Here is a 20,044-nt window from a genome sequence, read left to right as displayed (position 1 = left end):
TTTAATACCATCTCATTGAGGAAAGGGGAGAAGGGGAGGAATTTTAAGTGAGCCTTTGTTACTATCATTACTCACCAATTGTTTGAATAATAGCATTCTGGACAATCCTCTCATCACTTTCCTTGGAGCTTGTGCTGAAAGAAGCACTTCCTGCTGAACTGCGTCTGTCACCCAGCTCAAAGTCAACACTGATGCGCAAGTGCTTCAACAAGGTATTAAAAACCTCCAGAACTGTTGGGCCTGGAAACAACACATAACAATTATTGCACCTGCCAAGGGAAAGACGCCTTAAGAAAGCTGTTTCAGTCCCTTTTCAGAAGAAATCAGATTACGCTGACAAGAACAAGTGAAATACACTGAAGGATGCAGCCTCAGGACAAACTTTTGAAATGTGTCTGCTCTCTGATATTTTAGAAATTATTCTGGAATCAGGAAATGCAGTCAGATAAAAACGCGTAATCCATTACTATCAATTTGCACGGGGTATTGCTGGGACGGAGCTAACTTGCTTCTTAGCAGCCTGGGTGGTGCTGTCTTTCAGATTTCTGATTAAAATAGTGTTGACAACACGTCAGTGTTTCAGCTGTCACTGAAGTGCTAGCAAGCATCAAGGCTTTTTCTTTTCCCTCCCCTGTCCCTACAGAGAACAGGCTGGAGTGTGCAAGAAACTGGGTGGAAACACCGAATGGGACAGCTGACCCAGTGACCAAAGAGATACTCCATGCCATATCATGTCACGCTCAGCAATAAAAGGAAAGGAGGAGGAAGGGCGGCACTTGTTCATATGGCATTTGTCTTCCCAAGTAACCATTACGCGTGTTGAGGTCCTGCTTTCCAAGAAGCGGCTAAACACCTGCGTGTCAAAGGAGGTACTGAATAAATTCCTTTGCTTTCCTTGTGCAAACAGCTTTCGTTTCACTCATTAAACTTGTCTTTATCCTGAACCGTGAGACTTCTCACCTTCTACCTTCTCCCTATGGGAAAGGGAAGTGAACAAATGGCTGTCAGCTGGAGTCAACCCACCACGCAGGTTTTGCATAGAAAATATGAGTGGTTGCTGAAATTAAGCATCAATAATGGGTTAGACTGCAAGTCTTGCACCTGAATTTCAGTTATTTCAAAATCTGCTACGAAAATCCAGTTCTATATACTAAATCAAATAGTGAACTCTTGTTGTAACACAGTAAGACTTCACCAATCCGTGCGAGTAAGCGGGTCTTGTATAAAAGACAGGCTCAGACTGAAGTTAATGAAGCAAAGCAATAATGTCTCATCAGGAGACCAAAGAAAAACAACAGCAGAGCACATGTGTGTATGCACCTTTGTAACTACTCTTATTTCAAGGAACTACGCTACTTTAAGTGACATAATTCAACTTATTTCAGCTGCTTCACAGTTACTAAGGCAAAAATTTTCAAAGGCCATTCTATTCTTGAGTCCCATGTTACCACTCATCTCACAGCAGCTGTATCACAAACTGACAGTGCTCTTGATGTTTTTTAGTCATACACAGTTTTCATGGACTTTGTGACTTCTCAGCAAACAGAAATTTCTGCCTTTTCACAAGGCTCTAAAAATACATCTACTCATTTTTTCAATGCAAAGGATTATGAAACAGTCAAACTACCAAGTAACTACATTTGAGTAACAGTAAACCAAGGAATATTTCAAGCATTTTATCAGCACGAAGGAGATAAAATTAATAAATACAAAACCTTCTCAAAACATATTCTTTCATTGAGCCTGAAAACAGAGCAAAAATGAGCACCACCGTTCAATTCTATCCTTTGATCTGATGCCTTTAATTTAAGAAGACTTACCTATTGATCCTTTAGCTGCTATTGCAACTGCTTCCAAAAGAACCTGAATAATCCCAGCACGAACTCGTGGTGAGTCCCTTTTGCGAACATCAAGGTGTCCAAGAATTTCTTGTATTACATGATGGGAATACTGTGCCTATTAAAAAACAAACAGAACTAAAGGCTTCATCTGTGACTTCCATAAGAATAAACTCATGCACCATTCATATACAGTCATGACCATGTTCCTACTCTAAAATAATGTGATTCATAAATTCACCTAAAGTTCAATCAATTAATGATTAAATACAGATTTAAAAAAACTACCATGACAGATGAAGCCACATGGGTCCATCCAGCTCAGTATACAAAAGCTGACAGTATTAAAATATCCAGGAACACCAACAAGAACAGAGGAAGTGAGAAGTGGTACCTCATTCAGCAAACCTTACAAAAAAGTGCCACCTATATAAATGCTGAGAAAACTCAACTTTCTTTCACAAACCTGGAATTTTACGACTTTATCGCTTAGGTGTCTGTGCTTGAGGCAAACCAAGAATCAGACTTAGATTGTGTTTACGACAGACAACAGAGGTTGTCCGCTAGTAAAAAAATCAATTAACACAATACGGTTCTATGTTAAGTTGGTTTCTTGGGTTGTAGAAACAGAACAGATGTATTGGCACGGAGAAATGATGACATTAAGAGAGATTTATTTATCAAGCACAATGTTAGATCAGTATGCCTATCATTGTCCTTGTTCTGGAGCTTCCTGAAGGGCTTTCCATTGAGATTTCCTTAATATATTATTCCTTCTAGAACTGTACAGTAATTGAAAGTATATCAGATAACTTCTGATCACAAACCACAATTAGGTTATTATTTGAAAAGTTTAAAGAATAAGGCTAACAAGTTATAGAAAGGGATCTTTCGGATTCTTTGACTTCATCTACTGTCTATTGCTGTTGTGATGAGGTGAGAATTTAAACCTGTCTCATACGCTCGAAACATGTACATGAGGAAAAAAAAAAACCTGGAGAAAATCCTACCTGTATAGAATACATGATTATTTTGAAGCAGGAAACAGCAAATTCATTGGGATCCCATAGTCTATGATGGTCTAAATGCCTGTAACGAAAAATTAAGAGATCTGAAATAATTACATTCCACAGATACAATAAATGGCACCTGACGGTTTTTTTCATGATTCACCTCAAAGGGGTTATTTCCTTACACAAAGCTTCTAAACAATCACTTATTAGCTAGGTGAGAAAACTAGAACTTCAGAAAAGCATCTGTTTTCAAAGTTTAGGATGTGATCACAATTCTTTTGGCTGTAACAAACTCCTGGTCCTCTAGCTTCAGGAATTTAAGGAACAGCTATAACAAAGATATACAGCTAAGAATATACTGTTTCCATACAAAGTGCATGGATAAAAACCACTGTGACATTATATGCTTGTTTACATGAATAAGACACACTAAATAGGATGGTTATATCGTAATACCTTGTCAAAGTTCTACTCTAAATAAGATAAAGAATTTGTTTTGAATCAGGAGCTACAAAATAATTATGACTGAATGTTACATCCGGAATAGAGACTCTAAGAACCATTGTCATTTTCACAGTGGTTTCATGAATAATGTATATGGAAAATGAAAGTGAGCTACTCTTTGTGTATATACCACGTTATCACTCTGAAGCAGATCAACATTTTCTGTAAGAAATATTAAAACAGAATCAGAAAAATAAATCAATCAGTTTCTATTTAAAAGGGATAGGAACCACTGATTAAACACTTTGCAAATTTTAAGCAAAAACTAGAAACTGTGCTAAAGCACTATGCTGAAAGAGATGAACACAGCACATATCAGATTTTCCAAAAAGAAGACCTGGGTACTGGAAAAACATGACAAAAATAAATGACTTTTTAAATCTAAAATATTGATACAACTAATTGGGATGCCTTTTTATTGGAGTGATTTATGTAAGAGAAAAAAATCGCACCGCACACACAAACCAAAAAGACCCCAAAACAAAACCAAACCAAACCCCAAAAAACTAAACCCAACCAACCAACAAGCAACCAACACAACAACTTCCTTACATAAACTGAATTTAGGCAGTGTTTCTAAATAGGGGACTCAGCTACAGAATCACTACTTGTCTGCCCTTTCCCAAAGAAGGTAGCAAACATATAAATATGCTTCAAATAACACATTTGCAAGCATACAGGTGAAGGAGTCAGTACCCTGAACACAAGAGGACGACTGGATGCTTCATCATTGCCTGGAGTCTGGAGGTCTCCATTAACTCATGGGCAGCTGCTCCCAGCCCACTGAGTGCAAAGGTCTCCTTCAAGGTTGATTAAACCAGTTGGCATAAAGCTGCCCTCTTCTGCGCCCTAAATTATCTTGCAGGCCATTTTGCTGAGCTAAAACAACATACTGCCATTTTGACACATTACTCACCTTTCATAGAAATCCCTACAGGAAAGAATTTCAGGAATTTTAAAAGTGTTTGGCAAGATAGCAGCATATTTGCATCACTAAATATTAAACTGTTGGGGACAGCTGCCTTTCTTGTGCACATTCCAAACACCCAGGTATATTTAATCCTGCCTCGGGGCAGAAAGACAGAAAATTACTTCTTTAAATCCTTCAAGGCTTAGAGGCTCATAATACATTTATTCATGTCTCCTTTCTCCCTAATATCATTCCAGTACAGTACATCATTTCTTGTACATGATAGCTCATTTTAGCTAACCTATTTTCTTTTGGTCTCATCGAATACAAAATCATACTCTCCACTATCTTCTCCTGATTGGAACTGATCCTTTAATCTTCCAGGGTAGCATGCGCTCTCTGTTATCCTTGACAGCTCCTCTTTACCTGCCCCAAAGATTCATTCAGGCAGATTATGGTCAACTAAATCTTAGATCAAGTTGTTTTGTTTTGTTTCTACACTTTCCTTTCAAAACAAGACATACAAATCTTCAGGTAGCTGAACTGATGGGAAGACAGCAGGGGGAAGAGGACAGCTTAGGTTAATGTCTTCTGTAATAGCTCAATGAGCGGCATATTTTATATATGGGAATCTTCCTCCTAAGGAAAACAATATAGATTGCTGTAGGTGACATATTTTATTTGTCACAATGCAGGTAGTCGATTTAATGTAGTTATGTTTTTGTAAAAGGTGGTAAATGGTATTTTCAGCTTGGCACACTTAGTTCAGTTAAAATCAAATCACATCTTGCCTATTTTATTTTCCATTTGTATATCTATTAATAAAGAAAACCTAAATAAGATTGCAAAACATTTTATTGCTGGATTAACAAATGCCAAACTCTGCCTTCCATTAAGAATTGCTGCATATATGGAATAAACGTGCACAGTTAGGTTTCTCAAATTAAAAGCAGCAGCACTGGTGAAAATCACTACTTTATGGAGTAAGATCCCCCAAAAGTCTCTGAATTCACTCATATCGTCACACAGGTCAGCAATTCTTACAGTACAAAATGATAAATTGATACTAATGATTAGAAAGCAGAACTGAGGCATGTATGGGATGATATAAAACAATCTCATCATGCATCGCGTTTGCTGAAAGAATCTTAAACACCAGTCTTTTGATATTGAAAACCATTGCACAGATGATGTGATAACTCACAAGAATGGAGATGCGGTGAGATTAATAGGGTGTAACTTGCTATACTTGTGAAGTTGTTTATATTCACTAGATTTCTGTATCTTTCTGGATCTGCCCAATGTATTCACCATTGCAAATTCATGCTAAGTCTGAATAGCTTGTGACTGTTGACGCAAAATACACATTTTTATTTCATACCATATTAATATAAAATTTTTGACTTTCATTAAGCAGTTTGCCAGATTGATCTGTCAGATGTAATTAAAAACGAGAATCTGAGAGTTTCTCACTACTAAATGTAGAGACACTTATAAGCATGGAGATTTTCTGCCAAAGGCAAGGACAATTAAGGTCAATTCAAACCCACACCAGGAGACGAGCCAGATTTCAACTATCAGATTTTAATCCCTCCATCTTTCAATGTATTCTGATTCAGGATGCAAGCAGCACTATTTTCTCCATTTTGCAAGGAAGCGATAGCGTGTTAACTGATATTCCAACGCCACAAGCCTTCAAGTGGGGCACTGAACCTGCATCTTCAGTGCCAGCGCTGTAGTAAAGTGGCCTCATCTTTTATTTCCAGAGCTTTCTTTAAGGCTGTGGAATTGTTGAAAACTGTTAGGAAAAACTGTATTCTAATCAAGTCAGGTTTTTCAATCAAATAAAGTGCAACGGACCCACTATCTCAAACCTTCATTGTACCAGTTCTGCTCATTCATGGTGAAGGTGATTAGATAGAGCACTCCCTTTTTGTTTAGGAAAAGCAGATGAGAAATTGCATTTTCCACATTTCTTGTTCTTCGAAAATACTAAGCCTTTACAGCAGTTATTTATAAAAAGTAAATTTATTTGGCCATTTTTCCTCAAAACGGAACACAGAAACGATGACCACAAAGACTCTCTATTCATAGAAGAGAGAATATATTTTGAATAACTGGTCATTATCTACTGATTTCAGCATACAAATGCAGCATGTAGCACACAAAGGTGCACAAAGACTCAAGCAGTTTTTCAGTATCATACTGAGTAAGAAAATAAATTAAGCTGGAAATTATATTTTGAATACATAAAGCTTTGAATCTGTCACGGGAAATGCAAGTATGACACCTTTTCAACTCCCAAACCAAGTGTTAGATCTATTCTAGGGAACTGGGAATTATTTGTAGCAAACTTCCCTGATACCAAAATTATTTAGAAGACTGAAGTAACGGCACACACTGATAAAAGTTTTCAAATAAGCCTCTAAAAGGAACTTAGAAATGGTAAGATAGCAGCTACAATACAGTTCCAAACAGTCCGCTCAGACTGTGTAGCACCAAAACATTCATTTTATTTCAGTATTTTGGAGAAATACAAATTTTAAAAGTAGCAAAGGATCAAAGTTTTTTAATAAAACACAGGACTTTGCAACCATTAAACTCTTATCAGATTGATACGATAGGTGCACATGGAAGTAAAACAACAGCACGGTTCTCTGCATTTAATGCTTTGGGGTGAAAAACAAGGGGCTATGAAAGTTTTCTGGTTTGAATATCTACTTTAACTTCTTTTTGCATTTCTGTTCTTACTTAGCAGTAGTAACTTAAAAATGGCTTTCAGTAGCCTGAAAGCCTTTCAGTGTATGAATGGAATATTTAGCTTTTGTGGGAAGAACCAGGTCGTCCAAGAGAAGATACTCCCCTAACAGGCATCTTGAAAATCTACAAGGAACAAGCAGCTCCTCCTCGTCACCAGGAAAAGCCACAGTTTCAAAGCAGTATCAGAGTCCAGAGCTTCCTGTAAAGATTCCTCCCGAGAACACACCTACTTTGTAGACACCAGCAGAGGTGAGAGAAGCAGATGTAAGTTATTGTCTCAATGCCTGTAGCTTTTTTCACATCTTATTTTTTAAGGAAGTAACTGGGACACAATGCGGAGAACTGCAAACGCTGGACTTGAGAGTTGATACATCAGCTGTAATTTGTACTGTGTACAATTTATGTATAACGTGCATGCGGTGTGCACATCTCCTATTCACTACTAAAAGAGCTGTTGAAGATATTCCTCACAGAATATCAAAACAGGTCTTGGAAGAAAACTGCAAGAAAATAGAAATCTTAATTTTATGCATTCATCTTTGCACAATATTCCTTTGTGCTACTTGTATTTTTCTTGGCTTGTCTCTTCACTGACTGCATCTAGGAGTCATCTATGGGCCGTGAATATTTTGAGTAAAGAGTCTCATATTCAAAAGGCCAGCTAGGGCGATAACCCAACCAAATCATTATATTGTACTTCTAAAATCAGTAAAACGTGAGACACATTTCTATATAACTATCTTCAACTCAACAGACTGGCAATAAAAGAGAATAAAAGAAGGGCAATTTTTTGAAGAAAGATTAGTAACTGTTAATAGAATCCTTTGGCCTGAAAAGGAGGAATTTAATGTAACAAACATAAGATGAAATTTAAAAACAATGTCTTAAGGCCTTCAATGAATTTTCAACTTACGCGAAAACTGGTCTGACTGCATTGTTCATATTTCCATAGGTTGCTCGTCCTAGTAGTTCTCTGAAACAATTCTCAGCCAGCAGAGCAGGATTCTCCTCTTTCTCTCCTCCTGTAGGAGAGGATGGAGGGCCTATTCTGCTGAAATAAGACAAAAATATATAGATTTTACTACTGATTAATATACAGCTTCCTTGATTTACAATGTTCATGAGTCACACTCTTTATCTAGGCAAGAAGCACTACATAGCTTCATCTGCTCACTCAGTACTGACCACTGGGGGTAATGGGAACAAGCTGGAACACAAGAGGTTCCGCTTTGAGAAGAAACTTCTTCTCAGTGAGGGTGACAGACACTGGAACAGGCTGCCCAGGGAGGTTGTGGAGTCTCCTTCGCTGGAGACATTCAAAACCCACCTGGACATGTTCCTGTGCGACCTCACCTAGGCGTTCCTGCTCCAGCAGGGGGATTGAACTAGATGATCTTTTGAGGTCCCTTCCAATCCCAAACATACTGTGATACTGTGATACATGTATTAGTAAATACAGATATGGCTGCTAATACTGATTCGACTTGTTGACCCCTACATTTTGACAAACTATTACCCATTTCTAATAACGAAGGAAGGCCACGAAGCCATGCAAAAAGTTAGGCAGAATCTTAGTCACTTTGTTCAGACTAATGATCTCATTCACCTGCCCACTACTGTGTGGGCGAGCGTTAAATAAAACTCTAATACTTCTGCAAGAAACAGATGGCTTGTGAGTTGAAAAAGATTCTGATTGAACTAATTAGAACGTTATCACCCACATAGGTACCTCTGACTTGAGGTGTACAAGTTAGTCACCTAACTGACTGTCTCCCAACATCACTATGGAGAGGATTGTACAGGGTGTTGGCAACAGGGGCTGCAGGGGCCTCTGTGAGGAGAGACAATTGTCAAGAAATTAAATGAATTTTCCTTAAGTTGAGTCTGTTTTCCTGTGACAGTAACCAGTGGGTGATCTCCCTGGCTTCATCTCCACCGATGAGCTGCTTCATCTGATTTTCTTCCCCCTTCTGTTGAAGGGGAGAAGAGTGAAAGAGCATTTGGCTTTTACCAAGGCTAATCCACCACAAGGGCTGAAAAGATCACAATGTCTGCATTGGTACATACAAACCTCTAATTTGTAACCTTATTAAAATGTAACACTTTGTAGTATTCTTCACCTCTGTATCACTGGGCAACCGGACTCCCATAATTATCATATAGTATGTTACTAATAACTAGGAGAGCAAAAACAAAACAAAACACCCCCTAAAACAAAACAAACCCACAAAAAACAAACAAACAAACCCCATAAAAACAAAGTCAAAACCAAATTACAATGACAATAAAAACAACACCACCTTTCAGATTTGGAAATATATTTTTATATGTAGGTATTGACGTTAATCTCCCCATACTGTATTTATAAAGGTGGCCCTTGCTGAAGGAGGAATCTTCTTTCCCTAAAAGCATTACTCTGAAAAAGAAACAGGGCAACTGATTTCTTCAGTCTCAGAAAACAGTAACAATGAAAAAGTACAGACTGTCAAACTTTGAATCAGATAAGTACACCATGAAAAGCGTTAAACCGTGGAAATGTTGCTGAGGAATTTGTCCTTTAACAAGAAGATTACAGTTATTTCAATCACAGAAATGTACTATTGACAGTAAAGAACAACAACAAAAAAATTGATGACACAATGGGAGGGATAGAAAAAATACCTTGGAATAACTAAATATCTAAATCAGCACCTGCACAGTAAAAAGTGAAAGGTGGAACCTTGCCAGAAATCACTGGTTTCTCAGTCCTCATGTTTGATGCAGACCTTTGTAATGTTTCTTTTGTTCATTTTTGGGCTGTTTTTGTGGGTTTGGTTTGCTTTGGGGTTTTTTTGCCTTTGGCCAAAGTCACGTCCTTTTCAGCAAACAGTAACCTGAATTACTAGAGCAAATTAAAGGCATTTGAAATGTATTTCTGAATGGAAGTGCTTTCTACGTCACACCATTAGGCTGTTACTAACATTTCATTTAAATTGAGCAGCAGACAGGGGGGAGACTGAGGAAGGAAGAAAGAAGGAAAATAGTTCCCCAAAGGTGCAATATTACCCATCACAAAATACTGCACCTATAGGTGGCAAGTATTTTGTTGCACAAAACATGTTATAGAAAGTTTGGATTCATGCATCTGCATTAACATGATGCAAAAACGCATTAGGAGATTTATTTTAGTTTGCAGAAATCACTACACTAAAACATTAATCATACTTGCAGTTCTGCAATGGAAGCTTGTACATGAAATCTGCTTAAAAGCATCCACTAAGAGCATCACCTTTAGTTAATGTTCGCTCTTCAGCATCATTAAACCATAGCTTTAGAGCATTATAAAAAGTCAAATGCTGAAATGTCACTAGTCAAACGAACACATAACATCATAGTTGTAATATCTCCGATAGCAGAAGATCTTCCAGTGTTTCAAGACTACTGTAATCTAAAAGTTGCAATATCAAAATCCCGTTGCCTCTGGTAACAACAGTTTTTCAGGAGTTACCATAACATTGCTAGACTGTCAGATTTTAGTAATAAAAAAGCCCCAGGCACCCTGTTATATAAGTAAGGAAAACCAGTTTTACAAATGCCCAATGATCAGAAATTTAAAAGGCATGACAATTTGTATATAATCCACCATAAGTACCACAAAATTGCAGCTTTATCCAAGCGCTGTGCCCCTCAACCTCCCTGCTTTTCTTTTCTCTACCACCAGACTCTGATCCAGACAGACAGACGTCCCTCTCAGCACAGAGCAGGTACAAACCACAGCACAGACTGTCATTCTCATCACTGTTTTGACACAAATTCCCCAGAACGCAGCAGCGTGACAAAGGTGGGTGGGTGAGAAAAATCAGGCTGCAGAACACACACACTGACTTAGTCTGGCTGGAAGAATTCTAGTTAAAATGCAGTAAAAATAAGTTATATTTTAAGCATTTGTACAGGCAATTCAACAGAAGGCGACTTGTTAGCTTTGCTTGGAGTCTTATTTTAGAATAAAGGAATGAGTTGCAACCCAGTCTTCCTAGTCTAAAATGTTAGACTGCATCAGAATGTTTAAAATTATCTCCTGTTGTCTGCAGCAATAATGTTTTTGTTTTGAACTCTAACATCACCTACCTCTAAGTTTTTCTTACTAGGTTCCTCAGCATTACCAGATGAAAGACAATGAATATAAAACTACTCTTAACTTTTTATTTTTAAAGGAAAGCTTTGTGCAGCCTCCCAAGTTCCTAAATAGAAACGAACAACTCATACTCATTTGGTTTCGTTGACTTGGTTTTTAGACAAAAATCAGAAAACCTCTGACAAATCCAACTGCAACACTTACCAAAAAAAATTACTACTATTCCTCTGCATCCAGACTTTCTCTACTGCCTATCACAAGTCCAGAGAAGTCAAACACGAAATGCATTTTGCAATGAAATGGGCAAGAACTAGTCCCTGTAACTGCTCCACCAACTTTCCTGTGGGTCATCTCTATTGGAAAAGGTGGCAACAAGGATCTGGAAGAAAGGACATTTGGAAGTAGTTTCCACAGCAAACATTTAATCAAAGGCTTAAACTGGCTCAGAACAACTCAACATCTCATGCATGAGACTTCTTTAATACCACAAAACCAGGATTGGCCAACACGATGGGACACATGAACTAAAATTCAACCACTGCTTGTGAGGAGAGCAGCTACAGGAATGTTTGACTATGATTCACTCACCCTGAGAAAGAAATACATTCTAACCTAACCTCTAAAACAGAATGTATATAACATTACAGATATATTTGAAGGATTTGAAGTCAAGTCTACAAGTGTTAGACTGTCCTTCTGCCTTAAATAAGGCTGGTACCTTATCATGAAAAAATGTCACACACTAAAAGAAAACACTGTTTTAAGGTCCAATTTCCTTCAACCCTTCCCCATTTTAGAGGTGCACATATATTGACATACGTGACTGACTCTTCTGAATTTCCTTCAAGAAACCTCAAAGCAGGGAGGGAGATTCTTTCAGTCAATGCCTTATTCTATCCCGAACTATGTATGGCAATTATTTTGTAATATAGAACCGTAGTGAAGTACAACTAAGAAAAAAAACAACAATCTGATTTTCAAATGTTACAGTTGTGAATTTGCCTGATAGTCACACAACTAGAACGTGCATTCAGATATAAAGACAAGTGACAACATCCACAAACACAGTAATCTTTTAAAAATGTTTAAATATTAAATTCTTAACTCCAAAAAGTGTCTCATCTGACACATACTCAGAAGAATCTTGAATTACTCTATTAAGGTTCCACAAGTAAACGTTATACTGCCCTTTAAGGTAAGCTTTACCTATATGTACTTCAGTTCTAACCAAAAATGATTATTTTCTATGGATTTAGGTTGGGCCTATTTTCTGGAATTTCTCAAATAATGCTTTGATTCCATCTGCCAGAACAATATGCTTCTTACTCCTACTCTTCAAGATGCCTCTGTTTGTGCTCCACAAATATGAAGTCACATATAAAAGAAGATGAGAAATTCTTTGTAACATTATTTAAGGCCAGCAGATCAACAATTTACAAGTATTGTTTTCAGCTTTTCTGTCATGTGCATCACACAAGGCCCCTACTTGCCACTTGGAAAATCATTAGTCTTTTCTTCTGTTGAATGTGAACTATAGGAAAAGTTTCAAGCAGCCAGTTCAGCTATTTAATTAACAGTTGTTTTTTAACAGATTGGTTTTGCTACCACCACTACTGCATTGCTCAACAAATGATAAAAATGAGTCGTGCAGTACATATAAACTGATCTGCTGCAAGTGGTTGATCCAAATCCTATTTCAGTCAGTTTTTACATCAGTAGTTAGTTTAATTTCACTGTATAAAGTATATGCTTGAGGGCATGATAGAGAGTAACAAAAGAAAGGGCCGACCTGCATGATGAAGCCCTCTAAGAGTGAGCAAAGGCCAACAAGGCTCTCCTTGTTCAAACGGCACTTTCAGAAACCTTTGTCTCTTATTCCAATAACTCTTCAGATATAAAATCCATCTAGATATTTCTGTACATACTGTATGGGCCTTTGGCTATATGCAGTAAATATATGAAGAGTAGACAGATAATTATTAGTGATTTAGTCTGAAAACTTACTTTAGAGAACAGACAGGTACGGACAGTTCAAAATAAGAAACACAAGGCTGAGGAATGGGAAAAAAAAACAACAAACCAACAAATCAAAAAAGAGAAACCTGACAGATTCAGTAAGCTGAGTGACACGTGACAGCACATAAAGCATGTTGTTATAGGAAGGCTGCTGAGAATACTGACCAAGCAAGTTTTGAAGCAACAAGGGTTGGAGCTGAAACTATCACCTAAGCTTGTTTGCATGGCTGAAGTTGGTTTTGTGGAACTTTCCCAGTGCTAGCAATAAACACTTCTTAAACCTACATAGTGTTTAGCCACAAATACAGACATCGTCCAAAAAAAAAAGTAACTTTTCAACTGTACAAGAGGGCATGGGCTTTAACTCTGCCAGGGGAAATTTAGGCTGGATATTAGAAGGAAATTCTTTCCAGAGAGAGTGGTCAGGCATTGGAATGGCTGCCCAGGGAGGTGCTGGACTCACCATCCCTGGAGGATTTTAAACTGAGATTGGACATGGCACTTAGTGCCATGATCTAGTAAACGGACTGGAGTCGGACCAAGGGTTGGACTTGATGATCTCTGAGGTCTTTTCCAACCCAGTCGATTCTGTGATTCTGTAAGGTGACTGGCATTTTCCCAATATCAATTATCACAGAGATGTCCTTTTAAGGCGCACCTGGCAGGTAGGATTCCCAGGAGCCATTGGAAACCGAAGAAGAGAAAAGCGTATACATATAAAGAAGTTTTAAATCCTCACCTTAAGTAATGTTGCAAACTGGACAGACAGTTGTTACTAATGGCTAAATAAGAAATCAAAACCTCAGTTTTTAAGAAATGTAACTAGCAAAATCATTGGAGTAACCTACAAAGCTGTGCTTGTTGATCTCTCTACCTAACATTACAAAATTGAGTTTGCAATTTTTAAAAAGTCTAAATATGGATATACAATTTCTGGAGCAATTTTTACACCAATAGAATCTAGAATAAGTGAAATGTAGGGAGTTCAAAACACTTAAATAAAAGCAATACTAAGAGCAGTCAGTGCAATCAGTTTTGAAAAGACTCAGGTAGTAAACGTCAGTAGTTATTTCCAATAAAAAGCAAAGAAAAAGGTATCTCTCATAAAACCTAAGTCCAAGGATTGCTTAAAAACATGCCAGTGACCAGGAATGAAAATACCTGTCAATATCTTCTATTTTGTGCATGTTAAACAGCAGCGATGGTACTATCTTGTCCATGTGCTGAGGTTCCCATATGGTTGCTCGAAGCTCATCATTAACTGTTTTTCGAACCACTCCCTGGATGCCCCTGATTCCAGCAATTCGGATCCTAAGGAAGGAAAAAAAGGAGTTACTGAAAAGGAGAAACACAGCTCCTCCCAGTCTGGCTGTTTGTTTGTGCAAGATTCACAAGATGGAAAGTAAAGGATATTTCTATCAGCTTAAGCCTGATGCAGAAAAGGAACAAAAAGAACTACCACTCTTATCCTAAAACTGTTTGAACAAAATGTACTGAGCAACAGCAATAAAATAAGAAAAAAAAAATATCATTTCTAAAAAATGACAGTCTCACAGTTAGATATTTTCATTATTTTGTTAAACAAAAATCACAAATCATAGAATGGTTTGGGTTGGAAAGAAGACGTTGAAGATCATCCACTTCCAACCCCCTGTCACGGGCAGGGACACCTTCCACTAGACCAGGTTGCTCAAAGCCCCATCCAGCCTGGTCTTGGACACTTCCAGGTATGGGGCATCCACAGCTTGTCTGGGCAACCTGTTCCAGGGCCTCGCTACCCTCACAGTGAAGAAAAGTATTTTGCAGGAGAATCTCTGCAACGAAATGAATGGCAAAATATTATTTTTTGACATGGTAATAGTAAATCAGCCATTATAATAAATGGTAGCAATAGAATTTTACCTAATGAAAACAACTAGAACGGTGGTACAGCCACCAAGTGAAATCAGCACAAGCTTTACTAATATTTGCAATTATTTCTCTTAAAATACATTCCTCTTTTTTTAAATCCTAATTTTTGTATGGACAACACATAACTAGCTAAACTAACTCTAAAATTTGTTTAGATTTGCATTTGTAAATACATAAATCTGTAGCCTTGCTGTTTTCCAGCTATTTCTGAACAAAGCTACGTGCATTCAATATGGATCCAATACCATTCTAGACCTTCTAAGACAGTTTTAATAGGGTTACATACAAAACAGGGATGAAGAGGGATGCACAAACAGCTAGAAAAGCCCTTGCTTTTGCTGCACCGCAACTACAGTGCAGTATCCAATATTAAGTTTTCAATATTAAGGATTTAAGATTAACATTTAAGACACGGAGCTTCCAAAATTCCATCACTGAAACATTTTTTGATCTTTTTAATTATTTGTCCTTAAGGTCATCAAGTTTTGCTGACACTGTGGCTCTAGATACATTAAATAACAGCACCAGCCTCCCCTGCTGCAAGGGAAATCTCACCAGGTGAGATTTAGTTTCAGACTTGGAACTCTACATTATCTGACTTCATGTGCAGGTGATGCTCAATCTCCCAATCAAGCCAGTCAGTTCTGTGGAACCTCAAGCTACGCCAGTGAACAGCAAATCCAGATCACACAGAAACACACTGAGTGGTTGGGGTTGGAAGGGACCTCTGGAGATCTTCTGGTCCAACCCACCTGCTAAAGCAGGTTCACCAGAGGAGATCACACAGGAAGGTGTCCAGGTTGGTTTGAATGTCTCCAGAGGAGACTCCATGACCTCTCTGGGAAGCCTGTTCTAGTGCTCTGGCACCATCAAAGGAAAGAAGTTTACCCTCATATTCAGAAGAAACCTCCTATGCTTCAGCCTGTACCCGTTGCCCCTCATCCTACTGTTGGGCACTGCTGAAAGGAGTCTGGTCCCATCCTCTTGAGATATTTATAAATACTGATGAGATTCCCTCTCAGCTTCTCCAGGCTGAACAGACCCAGCTCTCCCAGTCTCTCCTCATAAGAAAGGTGCTCTAGGGCCCTCATAATCTTTGTAGCACACCGCTGGACTCCCTCTAGTAATTCCTTATTCTCCTTAAACTGGGAAGCCAGAACTGGATGCAGTACTCCAGATGCAGCCTCACCAGGGGATGTCCAGCTTTGGATCAGCTGAAGGACTCCCTACCCCCCAGCAATGGTACCAACTGCTTGTGATATCTGCATTTAGAACTGTAATCTGCAATCACAGCTCATCTGTTTCGTTGAATTACCTCGGTACCTACAGCAAACCTGGTAAACCAGCTCCAAGAACGATTGCTGTTCATAAAGGTCTCTTTCTAAAGAGATACATTCAAACTGTCCAGGATGATACGGAAAAAACCAACATTCCTATACATTTGGTTATCTGAGTAAAAATATTGGTTCACATGGAGGAAAGAGACTACATTTTTATGTACTGGAGTGCCACTATCATTAATTTCATGTTCTTACCATTGTACGATAGATTGAAAAATGAAGGTCAAAGTACTGATGAAGGTGCAGCATCAAATTTCAACACATAAAAGAAAAGTTTCACTCCTCTGAAGAAGGCTCAGGTAGATACTAAAGCGGAGATTACATTCAAATCAAGCTCAGGTATAGTCTTATGTCACTAGGATAGAATTCCTCCCTAAGGGTACGTCAACATTGCAAACTGAAGCACAGGTAACGCTGCAGGCTGACAATTCGAAGAGCAAAAGATTAGCACTGTTCTTTTACTCCTACAGCAATCACTGCTTTGAGGTATTTTACCTTGGGGTATCTTTATGTGTGGTAGATCATACTAGATAAATGAATCAGGGATGTGCTAGTCTCTTAATTCACTCCATGTTCTAGTTCATGACCAATATAACCTCTCATCTGCAAGAGGCAATAAAAGTGAAAGCAGTACTAAAAGTCATGGGCTGAGCTTCATATCCTGTTCCCTTATGAAATGTTTTACAGTAAGTGAACAGTTTAACATTTCTGGTTTAGTTTCACCAAGCCTAAAAGGGCAAAAATCTGAAAAAGCTCATTAAAACATTTATGAATACTATTTGCGACCATCAGCTCCAGGTAAATATATGGCACCTGAGAGAAGCCCAAGTTCCGAGGTAGGTGCACACACGGGCTTCACTTGTGACACCTGCTTAAAGAGTTTCCATCCCCTGTGCTCCCTCAATACAACTTACCATCCCTTCATTTCCTCCCCAAACAATTCACGGCGTCATCCTGTAAAACCATTCATGGGAATAATCTTCCTAAAGGGAAAGGGGTAGGACAGGGGGGAAAGTACAAAGGAATGAGGTGGATTTAATCCTAACCTTTTAGGGACAATGTTTACTGCAGAACCCTACACATAGCAACACAGCAACAAGTAAGATGGCAGCAAATTACAAAAACCAAGGAGGAAGCAACCAGGACACTAAAGGAGGAAGGAGTTCTTTGTTTTGTTTTCCTAAGTGCTTTATGCAGCATTCATTCTTTTTGAAAATACAGTTCGGAGATTTTTAAAGCTGCAAATTTTAAGAAAAAACTGTATGCACTGCAGCTAATATAACAGCAGTACACCCAAAGGGTTGAATAAATGTTCAGCACATGGATTTTTCATAGTTGGCTGAACAATTTAATGCACAGAAATAGAAGGGGTGAGTACAATAGAGATGCAAACCATATAATCTGAAAAGCCTCGAGTTTTCTAAAATGCTCAGGAGTAAAATTGTGATTGACAATCCATATAAAGAACATATCACTAGGGGGAGCTGAAGTAAAAAAAATTGTGGTGCTTACATAACTGTAAAGATTTGAAGTACTAATTCATGAAGGCATTTCAGTTTCACACACAGTACCATACTGCAGACATCTAAGAAAACTCCGTTTTAATGAGTAATTCTCAAATAGCAGATTCAAAATCTGCTCTTGTTATTTGTATAAGTAGCCCCATTAATTTCTCAAATGCAACTTGCACACATTTACAGTAATAAGTAGTGCCTTTCTGGAGCGAATCAATGCAATCCAGCAGGTATTATTCAGGTAAAATGTCACTTAAATATTCTAGGAGTTCTAGCCACCTAAGATTTGCAATATTCAGTGCTATATAAAACATCAGACGATCATTTTCTTCCTATGGTATGAACTGTTCCATCAAATATCATAATAAAAGCTGCGTTACAGACTACATTAATGTGTTAAGATCATTTTCTATAATACATACAGAACAGCACTTACTCATTTTGTATTTCTGGATCGTGGTCACACGAATGACACATGGCACTGAATCGAGACACAAAGAAGTCATAGCGTCTGTGATACGAAGGTGTGTCTTCCTCAATGTTGGCAAATTTGACAAACTGGAAAATGAAATACATTAAAAACCCTTTTGATAACAACTTCCCAAAACAGAATAACAAATACTAAGCTTCATTTAAGAGGTAACATAAAACACTGCATTAGGAAAGAATCCAGATTTGACAATACTTAAATATTTAGAGATGAAAGAGTTAAATTAGAGAGTTTTCTTTTTAAAGCCTTTCCACTAGAACTTCATCTCGATTATGAAAGGGCGCAACTGTGTGAAATACAAGATCCTATGAATTACAGAAACATCTAACACTTCAACAGTGAGTGTCATCAATTCACAGAACCACAGAATGGTTGGGGTTGGAAGGGACCTCTGGAGATCATCTGGTCCAACCCACCTGCTAAAGCAGGTTCACCAGAGCAGATCACACAGGAATGTGTCCAGGTGGGTTTGAATGTCTCCAGAGAAGGAGACTCCACAACCTCTCTGGGCAGCCTGTTCCAGGGCTCTGGCACCTCAAAGTAAAGTAGTTTCTCTTCCTGTTGTTGGACAGCACTGGTCCCACCCGCTTGACACCCACCCTTGAGATATTTACAAGCATACATAACATCACCTCTCAGCCTTCTCTTCTAAACAGACTCAGATCTCTCAGCCTTTCTTACAAAGATGCTCCAGTCCCCTAATGATCTTTGTAGCCCTCTGCTGGAGTCCCTCCAGTAGTTTCTTTTTTCTCTTGGACTGGGGAGCCCAGAACTGGACACAGTACTCCAGATGTGGCCTCACCAGGGCAGAGTAGAGGGGGTGGATAACCTCTGCTGGTCACTCTCTTCTTAATGCACCCCAGGATGTCATTTGCCTTCTGGGCCACAGGGCACATTGTTGACTCATGGTCAATCTGTTGTCCACCAGGACTCCCAGGTCCTTCTCTGCCATGCTGCTTTCCAGCAGGTCAACCCCCAACCTGTACTGGTACATGGGGTTGCTCCTCCACAGGTGCAGGACCCTACACTTGCCTTTGTTGAACTTCATTAGGTTCCTCTCCACCCAACTCTCCAGCCTGTCCAGATCTCACTGGATGGCAGCACAGCCTTCTGGTGTGTCAGCCACTCCTTCCAGTTTTGTATCATCAGCAAACTCGCTGATACACTTAACAGAATCACAGAATCATTTAGGTTGGGAAAGACCCTCAAGATCATTGAGTCTAACCATTAACCTAACACTGCCTGGTCCACCACTAACCATGTCCCTAAGAACCTCATCTACACGTCTTTTAAACACTTACAGGGATGGTGTCCCAATGCCTGACAACCATTTTGGTGAAGAAATTTTTCCTAATACCCAATCTAAACCACCTCTGGTGCAACTCGAGGCCATTTCTTCTCATCCTATCACTTGTTACTTTGGAGAAGAGACCAACACGCACCTCGCTGCAACCTCCTTTCAGGTAGTTGTAGAGTGCAATCCAAGCAATCACACAGTTCACTGTCACTAGCAGGTTAACTATTAGTATTCTGACTTATCAAAATTCAGGGGAAATAAACTTGGAGGCATTCTGCCAATTGTATCTTTACGGAAAGGAAAAAGGAGTCAGGGAATTATAACCCAGTTGACTTTG

The 20,044-nt window shown here is 38.7% G+C and overlaps 1 protein-coding gene across 9 annotated transcripts in view; it reads right to left on the bottom strand.

The window, feature by feature from the left end:
• The window catches only part of EFR3A (EFR3 homolog A), an 85,620-nt gene that overhangs the window by 28,889 nt on the left and 36,687 nt on the right, over positions 1 to 20,044 (bottom strand). For 5 of the 9 annotated variants that reach the window (XM_065054424.1, XM_065054420.1, XM_021298883.2 and 2 more), the window contains 6 exons: positions 18,357 to 18,478; positions 14,317 to 14,466; positions 7,939 to 8,076; positions 2,849 to 2,927; positions 1,821 to 1,956; positions 76 to 240 (listed from right to left, as the gene is read on the bottom strand). In XM_065054424.1, coding sequence (XP_064910496.1) covers positions 76 to 240; positions 1,821 to 1,956; positions 2,849 to 2,927; positions 7,939 to 8,076; positions 14,317 to 14,466; positions 18,357 to 18,478 — 790 coding nt within the window. The remainder of the gene's footprint in view (positions 1 to 75; positions 241 to 1,820; positions 1,957 to 2,848; positions 2,928 to 7,938; positions 8,077 to 14,316; positions 14,467 to 18,356; positions 18,479 to 20,044) is intronic. The other 4 variants (XM_065054423.1, XM_065054425.1, XM_065054418.1 and 1 more) reach the window with 1 other exon arrangement.

The sequence above is a fragment of the Columba livia genome, chromosome 2 (assembly GCF_036013475.1).
Source record: "Columba livia isolate bColLiv1 breed racing homer chromosome 2, bColLiv1.pat.W.v2, whole genome shotgun sequence".
In the NCBI taxonomy this organism is placed as follows: domain Eukaryota; kingdom Metazoa; phylum Chordata; class Aves; order Columbiformes; family Columbidae; genus Columba; species Columba livia.
Note: the sequence above shows the minus strand (reverse complement) of the source record. Positions and strands in the feature narration are given on the sequence as shown.